General features: G+C 35.3%; 1 protein-coding gene across 2 annotated transcripts in view; it reads right to left on the bottom strand.

Moving 5' to 3' along the window:
* Positions 1-1,723: 1,723 nt before the first annotated feature.
* Positions 1,724-10,197, bottom strand: part of GNAI1 (G protein subunit alpha i1) — a 79,204-nt gene continuing 70,730 nt past the window's right edge. For both annotated transcript variants that reach the window (XM_036897979.2, XM_036897980.2), the window contains exon 8: positions 1,724-3,783. In XM_036897979.2, the coding sequence (XP_036753874.1) occupies positions 3,593-3,783 (191 nt within the window). In that variant the 3' untranslated portion in view covers positions 1,724-3,592. The remainder of the gene's footprint in view (positions 3,784-10,197) is intronic.

The raw sequence follows: 10,197 nt of genomic DNA, 5'->3' as shown, positions 1-10,197 counted from the left end.
AATTGCCAAGAACAATGTCAAGAAACTTTACTGCGTGTATTTTCTTTTACTTTTATGGCTTCGGGTCTTATAATTTAGGTCTTTAATCCACTTTGTATTTGTGTATAGGATAGTGGTCTAGTTTCATTCTTTTGCATGTGGCTGTCCAGTTTTCCCAGTGTCATTTGTTGAAGAGACTGTCCTTTTCCCATTGTATTTTGGCTCCTCTGTCATATATTAACTTACTGTATACATATGGGTTTATTTCTGGGTTCTCTCCTATTAATTGATGTGTCTGTTTTTATGCCAATACCATACTGTTTTGGTTGCTACAGCTTTGTAGTATAAAGATCAGGTAGTATAATGCCTCTAGATTTAATCTAAAGTATCATGATCCACATAAACTCAGAGGGTGAGATTGGGGATAGTTAAAAGAGTCCTATACATTTTCTAGAAATAAGGGAGCATTCTTTGGAGTTCTCTGAAAGAATGAAGTTGGGGCACCATAAGCTTGAAATCTGATCTAGCTCAAGTTAATTAACTTTTCTGAGCCTTTTTTGATCTATGTCACTCTGTTGGCATTCAGTAAGAATATATATATTTCAGTTGGGACTTTTTCACTAAAAGATTAAACCTAGATGAATTAAGATCAAGCACAGATGTTTTCTAGAAGGGTACTGAAATGAAGGCAATTTTAGAAACCAGAATAGCTTTAGGTAGCTTAAGAATGGGAGCTGGGACTGTGATTGGCTCAGTTTGGGTCACTTGCCCAGTGATGGGGGAGTTAGCACTGGTCAGGCCTAAGCGATGGCTGGAAAGGTGAGAACTGTGATTGGCAGCCCCACCAGAACCATGCAGTTCTCCAAAGGGCAGCCTGAAGAACAAATGCTAGTTGAATCTAAAAATGGAATTACAAAAGTGCTAGTAAATAAAAATAATATTAATAAATATGAATGAACACTTCCCATGTTCAGGGCATTGTTTTAAGCATATTTGAAGTAGTAAGCAGCATATGCTTGGAGCAAAGCCCAGGATATGCATAAAGCACTATTAGGATATAATGTGGGAGAAGAATGGTGTCGTAGTGAAGTGGGCTCAGATGAAGAGCCTTGAACAGGAAGCTAAGTTAGATTCAGTTTTATTGACAAGTCAGAGCAAATGCAGATCAATGCACAGATGATAACACAGCCACAGTTCTGCATAAGGATAACGAACCTGGATTAGAGAAGGGAGAAATGGGAAGTGAGGAATTTAATTAGTAAGTCATCTGATGCAGAAGTTAAGCAAAGACCTGTTTTCAGTAGGTGATAGTGGGACTGGAAAAGAAGAGAAAAAACAAATGTGAGGCATTGGAAAAATGGAACAGTGATCAAATGGTGGCTTATTAGAGATGGGGGTTGAAGGCTAAGAAGAGTTTCAGATGGCTAAAAAGTTCCCCACTGAGGTATTAAATGAATGACGGTACTGAGCAGCTACAATTGCAAAGTGAGGGGGGCAAGAACTTTAAAGGAAGAATGATGAACTTGGTTTTGGGCACACTGAGTTGGAGAGGCAATAAATTCTCAGGAGATATATCAAGCAGACAGTTCCAAATGTGGCACCACATCTCATGAGAAAACTTGGGGCAGGGAAAACTCAAACTTCTGGAGTAGATGAAATTGCAAACAGTGTAGATAAAGAAGAAATGAACATACTATAGACTGGTACTTAAATCCTCATGCAAAAGATGTGTCTAGCCAGTAGGTTCATAAAATTTTAAAAATTGAAATTTATTAGCATTTATTAATAACACAATTACACAGAATAAAGTTCAGGAATTTATCAATGACGGTCACCAATATGTGCTTCTTTGTGGCTTTTTAAACTGTTTTTCTCATGATTCATATTTATTCATAGTACAGCCGAATTTCATACACAACTTCACAACATGGATATTACAGGTCTTCCCTCAGTGAAATTAGTGAAAACATCTCTCATGAAAGGCACATAAAGAATCTAAACTAACACAGTTAAGGAATTTTGATAACTCTGAATCTGTTTACATGTCCAAGAAGAAAAACAAATCCTCCAAATTAAACAGATATAAATGTAGTTTGTGGTAACCCACACACAGACATACACACGTACTTCAACAAGTACACTTCAACAAGATGACAGCACATAACTAAACTTAGAAACTACTTACCCACAAAGCTTACTGGGAAACTTTTTCAAGATGAGTAAAGAAAAGGGAAGGGGAATGCTATTCACTTTGCTGACATGGGTCACAGAGACATACTGTGAACAATCAAAAGAAAAATGACTATCAGAATTCAATATCTAGCTGATTTATAACACTTATTTGAGCATACAATCACTGACTTTATTAAATACTGTTACTCATTTTCTAAGTATAATTGTCCATTTCATTCTCAGAAGTAATAGCACAATGTAAAATGAAATAATATAAACTCAAAGAAGTGCAGGAAATCTGAATAATGTAAGGGAAAAAATAATTTTAATATAGTGTGGTAATTAAATTTGAAACTAGGTACATATATGAATTTAAAGTCTGCATTTTTATATAAGCAGCAGGATATTCAAAGATCTTTGCTATTATCTTCCAAACAGGAGCTATCATGTATGCTAGGTACAAGGGGTTTCCCAAAGGAAATACACAAATGAATGTCTCAAAATTCATTATGCTGACGTATTTTTTACCCACAGAAATGCTCTCGGCATCCACCTAAACTTAGTGATAAATAAAAGTATTATTTAAAGTGTATAAAAATTAATCTGGCATCACCTTTAAGGCAATGCATGAATACCATCTAAATACTAAAATTTGATGAAAACAAACTGAATAAAAGTGTTAGAGTAAGTCTAAATTTATCCTCAAAAATCTGAAATTTCAGTTTCTCAAGCCAAATTTAATATAGAATCAGATCAGCATGCACTCTTAAAAGAAAAATATTAATGCATACAAAGTTTAAATAATTGATTCAAAGGCAGATATATTCATACTCTGTAAGAACATTTCAAGAAAACATTAAATTTAAAGAACAAATCATGTTATTAAAATAGTCTGTGCAATGTTTGTACAAATACCATTTTTATGATTACAAGTATACATATAATCAAGATAAGGGCTGCAATGTTTCCTAATATTAATTATTGTACTTAAAAATCTATAGGACATGAACATAAATAAAGCTGTTTAAAACTGCAATGATCTGTCATCTAGTACAATGTATTTAGTAATTCATTACGAAAGCCATTACACTTGCATCTTAAGTTGCCGCTCTTGAAACCTAATGCAATGTGGAAAAGTGAAGTTATAAATACATGAATACGTACATTTGCATATTTACACTTATGCAGAAATCATCAATACACTAGAGTCCAGCTTTAACATGCCCTTGGTTTCACACTGCAGAATCACGTTTCAGTTAAGAAAGGTCCTTCTGTTACTTTCAGTTCAAAAAAAAAACAAAAAAACAGAACAACTTTGGTCAGGTCCCAGATGCACTTGCTGTATACTACAGTCTGTGTTGCTGCAAGACTCTAGTCTAGAGAGATCCACATATAAGTACTCATTTGGTTTGAAAATGCACTTTACCATTAACTGCAAAACTCAGAAGAGACCACAATCTTTTAGGTTATTTTTTATGATGACATCTGTTACAGCATCAAACACAAACTGCACATTCTTAGTATCTGTAGCACATGTGAAGTGGGTGTATATTTCCTTTGTGTCCTTTCTTTTATTGAGGTCTTCAAACTGACACTGAATATATGCAGCTGCTTCTTCATATGTGTTTGAGCCTGAGATGGGAAAAGGGAGAGCAACGTAAGGCAAAAAGCAAAAATGAGTATACAGCTAAGCAATGGGACCTTACAATTCTGAAACCAGTTTCAGACATACAAAATATGTGGACTCCATAGTTGTATTTTCTCTTCTAGAATAAGAGAAACTATTTCTTCTAAATGAGAAACACCAGTATTAATTTTTAATGACTGTAAATTACCTTTAAAAATCCCCAAAGGATTCCATGTTCTCCATGGCCTTTGTTCCTGCCTCAGTCTCCAAATACCGGATCCCTCCCCCCTTTTTAAATTCTTCTTACTCTACCTCCCAACACCAAAGCTCCCAGTTAGCTGATGGTGACATGGTTTTCAGGTCTAGCTAGCAGATGGATCAAGAAATGTTGGCTGAATGCCCATAACTATTTTTTATTCCCTTTCCTATATACATATTAATTGGCATTTCTCCTTTTTCTTTATTCAAAAATTGTATGGGGTTCTACAATGCAGTTTATGATTATGAGGTTACAGGAAACTGAATGCCACAATCCTGCTTTTAGGTGACTGACTAAAGACTTCTGAGTACAAACACTCCAGAAATTGTTTGGCAGTATTTAAGAGAATGGTACATATGCTCTGTGATCCAGCAGTTCAGTTTCTGGGTGTGCCCTTGACAGAACTCTATACATTATGTTCGACCAGAAGACACGCAAAGACTGTTAGTAACAGAACTTCAACTATAGGAAACAACCCAAAAGTTCATTACTGGATTGGCTAATAAATTCTGGTATATTCATACCGTGAGCTGTCATACATTCCCAATGAGAAATGAGAACAGCCCTAGTGCTACACATAGTAACATGGAGGCATTTCATAGAGTTGAACAAATGAAGCCAGGATCAGAAATATATACTATATGATTCAACTGCTGTTTGAAAAACAATCAAAGAAGCCTGAAAACAGAATTAACTGATGGGGACAAAAGTCCTAATAATAGTCACTCTGTGTGCTCATGCCTGGACGGGGGTGGGTGGAGGTATGATCAATTAAGACTGACAGGAGCATGATGGAGCTTCTGGGGACCTGGAAGTGTTCTCCTTCTTGACCTGAATAGTGGATGTATCATTATGTTCCTTTTTAAAATTAGTGAGCTTCATTATTTGTGATTATTTTATATATAATACTTCACTAAAATGTTTATTTGAAAAAATTGTTATATCTCATTTAGGCAATAGTAACACAAAATTACTTGCCTGGCTTCCACGGTCCTCTTTTACCCACCCTGCTTTTAGTAAAGCCATTCTGATTTTCTCCCCATATTTAAGACTCACTCCATGTCAGCGGGACCCTTCATACAAACTGCCACCTATTTCTGTAGTGCTTCTCCTTCACTATACTTATGTCCACATCTTGGCGACTGTATAAAAGGTTGCAATTAACAGGAGGTGTACATGTCTTTTCAAGGTAGTGTTTTTTCTTTGGAAAAATTCCCAGAATAGGAATTTTGCTGGATCATATGGTAGTTTTTTTTTTAATTTTTTGAAGAACCTCCATACTGCTTTTCACAGTGGCTGCACCAATTTGCAGTCCCATCAATCCTACACAAGGGTTCCCCTTTTCTCCACATCCCGTCAACAAAATCTTGTTTCTTGTTTTTTTTTGATAAGTCATTTTAATAGGTGTGAGATGACAGGTCACTGTGGTTTTGTTTGCATTCCCCTGATGATTAGTGATGTTGAGCATCTCTTCACAGACCTTTCGCCATCTCTATGTCTTTGGAAAAGGGTCTGTAGAGATCCCCTGCCCAATTTATAACCAGAGTGTGACTTTTTTTTGCTATTGAGTTTGGATATGAACTCCTTAACAGATAAATTATATACAAATATTTCCTCTCCTTGCAAAGGCGAGGTCTTTTGTTGATTTCCTTTGCTGTGAAGACTTTTAGTTTGGTACAATCCACTTCCTCAGTTTTGCTTTTGCTGCCTTGCTTTTGGTGTCAAATCCAAAAAGTCATTGCCAAGACGGGTGTCAAAGAGCTTGCTGCCTTTTTTCCTTCTAGGAGTTTTATGGTTTCAGATCTTATATTGAGGTATTTTATTTATCCATTTTGAGTTTATTTTTGTGTATGGTATAGGTAATGGTCCAGTTTCATTCTTCACATATGGCTGTCCAGTTTTCCCAACACCATTTATTGAAGAGGCTGTCCTTTCCCCACAGTATATACTTAGTTCCTTTCTCAAATTAATTGACCATATACATGGGGGGTTATTTCTGGGTTTTCTATTTTGATCCATTTCTCTGTGTATTTTTAATGCCAGTACTATACTGTTTTGATTACAATAGCTTTGTAATATAGTTTGAAATCAGGGAGCATGATGCTTCCAGCTGTGTTCTTTCTCAAAGGTGCTTTAGCCAAAAATATTTCTATATATTTTGTAGTTCCATACAAATTTTAGGATCATTTATTCTTTTTCTGTGAAAAATGCCATTGGAATTTTTATAAGGATTGCACTGAATCTGTAGGTTACTTTGAGTAGTATGGACATTTTAACAATTTCTTCTAATCCATGAGCATGGAATATCTTTCCACTTATTTGTCTTTTAAAAGATGTTATTTAAAATAATTGTATTGACATATAGTTGACATACTAGTTTCAGTTGTACAACATAGTGATTCAACAGTTGTATACATCATTGATTAGTCACCATGGTAAGTTTAGTTACCTAGTTACCATCTGTTACCATATAAAGTTATTACAATATTACTAACTATATTCTCTAGGCTATACTTTATATCTCTGTAACTTATTTATAACTGGAAGTTTGTACCTCTGGATCCCCTTCACTTACTTCACGTATCTTTTCTCCCCTCCAATTTGCTCTCTGTATTTGAGTCTGTTTCTAGGTTTTGGGTTTTTTCTGGGTCTGTTTTGTCTTCTTGATTCCACATATAAGTGACTCATATTTCTCTTTCTCTGTGTGCCTTATTTCACTTAGTAGTCAAATGGCAAGATTTCATTCTTTTCTTTTATGGCTAAGTAACATTGCATTATGTATACACATATATCCTTATCCATTCATCTACTGATGGACATTATGTTGTTTCTGCATCTTGCTATTGTAAGTAATGCTGCAATAAACAGAGGTACATACATCTTTTCAAATTAGTGTTTTTGTTTTCTTCAGGTAAATATCTAGAAGTACAATTACTAGAGTAATATTATTTCTAATTTTAGTTTTGTGAGGCACCTCCATATGGTTTTCCATAGTGGCTGCATCAATTTCCATTCCTACCAACAGTGTAGTAGGGTTCCTTTTTCTCCTCATCCTTGCCAACACTGTTATTTCTTGCCCTTTTTATAGTAGCCATTCTTACTGGTGTGAGGTGATATCTCTTTGTGGTTTTGGTTTGCATTTCCCTGACAATTAGTGAGAACATTTTTTCATGCCTTTTGGCCACCTGTATGTATGTCTTCTTTGGATAGATATCTATTCAGGTTCCTCTGCCCATTTATTAATTTGATTATTTGGGTATTTTTGGTGTTGAGTTGTATGAGTTCTTAATATATTTTGATTAACCCCTTATCAAATACATTTCTTTCATCTCTAGTTTTCAGTGAAAGACCTTCCATCTTCTTGGTTAAAGTTATTCCTAGGTATTTGTTCTTTTGATGCAATTGTAAATGGAGTTTTCTTAATTTCTTTCTGTGTAGAGAAATACAACTTATTTTTGTAAGTTGATTTTGTATCCTGTAACTTTATTGAATTCACTGATTAGTTTCAACATTTTCTTGGATGGATTCATTAGGGTTTTCTGTATGTAACATCATTTCATTTGCAAATAGTGACAGTTTTACTTTTTCCTCTCTAATTTCAATGCCTTGTACTTCTTTTTCTTGCCTACCTGTTCTGGCTAGGACCCCTAATACTATGTTAAATAAAAATGTTAAGAATGGGATTCCTTTTCCTGATTGTACAGAGGAAAAGCTTTCAACTTTCCACTGCTGAGTATAATGTTAACTTTGGGTTTATCATATACAGCCTTTATTATATTAAGGAACAGTCCCTCTTTGCCAACTTAGTTAAGTGGGCATACATGGATGTTGAATTTTGTCAAATGCTTTTTCTGCATCTATTGGGATGATCATGATTTTTATCCTTCATTTTGTAAACATAGTGTATCACATTGATTTGTAGATGTTGAACCATGCTTGCATCCTCGGAATAAATCCTACTTGATCATAGTGTATGGTCCTTTTAAAGTACTGAACTCAGTTTTGTAACATTTTGTTGAGGAGTTTTACATCTATGTTCATCAAGGATACAGGCCTGTAATTTTCTTTAGTTTTGGTATCTGGGTAATGCTATCCTCCTGAAATTAGAAGTGTTCCCTTCTATTTTCTGGAAGAGTTTGAGAAGTACTAGTAATAGTTCTACTGCAAATGTTTGGTAAAATTCACCATGAGGCCATCTGATCATGGACTTTTGTTTGAATCAGTAACCAAAAACCTCCCAACAATCTCCTTACTAGTATTGGTAAGTTGGTCAAAATAAGTTTTTATTAAATCATACTAAGGTTGATTGATCTGAAATTCTAAAGCAATAAAACAGTGTCTTGTTGAGTCACAGAAGCTGATGCTGCAACCTCTAAAAAATATGTTTTGGAAGAATAGCTTGCACTAAGTGCATAGCTCAATCTGGGTAGCTAGCTGGTTTACTGAATCCCAAAACTAGAAGATACAGGAATGAACAATAAGCACAGTCCTCAATCTGACTTTTAAGACTTAGAAAAGAATGGCAATGATGGGGGTGGGGGACTGTGATAGATATTTTCTAACATGGTAGAACTTTCCTGAATAGAGGTAAGTATAAATGATAACCTGGTTCAAGAATGGAGAATTGGGAGGTTGGTGATTAAATTCAACGGAAGATAGAGGAGATTTGAAGAAAAAATGAAAACAAAAACATGACTTCACTTTGAGTTTCATGTTCAACAAGCAGCTGGAAATGCATGCCTGAGGCTCTGAGTTGACAACAAAATTTAATATAGTGAGAACAAATATGAAAGGAGAGAATGCTGAAGGATTATAGGACTGCAGATGGAACGTGGTGAAATGTAAAAATATAGACTTAAAAGAAGAGATGGGAAGAGATGAACTGAGTGAGTGGCCTGGAGGCTACATAGGGTTCTTTTATATAAAGCAATAACCATAGGAATTAAGAGTTGAGGTTGCAGCAAGAGGCAACTGAATCAACACTTAGGGAATACAGTGAAGATTTTAAATTATCTTAACCGTGGGAATGGGAAAGAATTACATAATACTCTCTTTATTCAAAGATTCTGAGATCAGGGTTTCTTCCTAACCTGACAACTTAAGAGAAATTCTTGAACACACTGTATACATCTGGGAAAAAGCTAACATATGTATATTCTTGGGTGCTTTGGAATCCTGTAGGTATGTGATACTTATGGGTTCACTCAGCTACTTTGGTGATATTAGCACAAAAAAGCTATTCCGTAATAGAAAATGACAAATATAAACTGAAGGACAGATGAAAGGGAAAAACTGAGCCACCTTGATTTGAGTAATGTCAATCTTAGAACTATAAATAATCTTATTTCTAATACGCACTAAAAATGTTGAAGGTGACTTAGGATACTACGACTTGCAAAAAAAAGTTTTAAAAAAGGAACTGTGTGAAATTATTTTGAATTGATGTATAACTGGAGTACACAAAAAGGATTGTAATTATGAGTAATGTGATTATATAGACTGAAAAACCTTCCCCCTTTGGTTCCAATGAGAATATAATTAAATGCATGCTGGTGATTAACAGCTTGCATGCGGGAGTGCAGTAGACTTGGGTGTGGGCTTAGACTCTGTCACTTCATTAAGACCCAGTGTTCTCAGCAGCATGAGTGGGACATAACAGCACTGATAACCCAGGATTGTTTTAACACTGCCTGTGAAAAGGTGGTAAATACTCATTGTACAATTCACTCAACATAAAACTAAAATTTTGTTAGAAGTGTAAAGAATCAGTTTCATATAAAGTGGAAGGATGGAGTGAGGGTAACTATTAACTCTTCAGAGTACCTCAATTTAGAGATCATATACACCAGTGGTAGACAAATTGTTTATTTTAGGCACAGAGTTTTCTTCACATTACTCCACTTTAATGAGAGTGAAGGTGTGTGTGTGGGGGGAGAATATGCCTATTCCTTGCATCCATCCACTTACACCAGCATCCCAGGACACAGCCCAAACCTCTGGTGTTATAGATGGGGCATGGGACTTAGGTCTAAGTTCCTGCCTTTTTCAAGACCAAAGGGCTAATTATGGAATCGCCAGGACTGCACCTTAGGTCTCTTTTCCACAGTAGTAAAATTAAAATACCATTCGCAGTCTCTTTACCAGAGTCGGGTTTCTCATG

Source organism: Manis pentadactyla, chromosome 7 (assembly GCF_030020395.1).
Source record: "Manis pentadactyla isolate mManPen7 chromosome 7, mManPen7.hap1, whole genome shotgun sequence".
Taxonomy (NCBI): Eukaryota; Metazoa; Chordata; class Mammalia; order Pholidota; family Manidae; genus Manis; species Manis pentadactyla.
The sequence above is the reverse complement of the archived record's forward strand: the minus strand, read 5'-3'. Positions and strand labels throughout refer to the sequence as shown.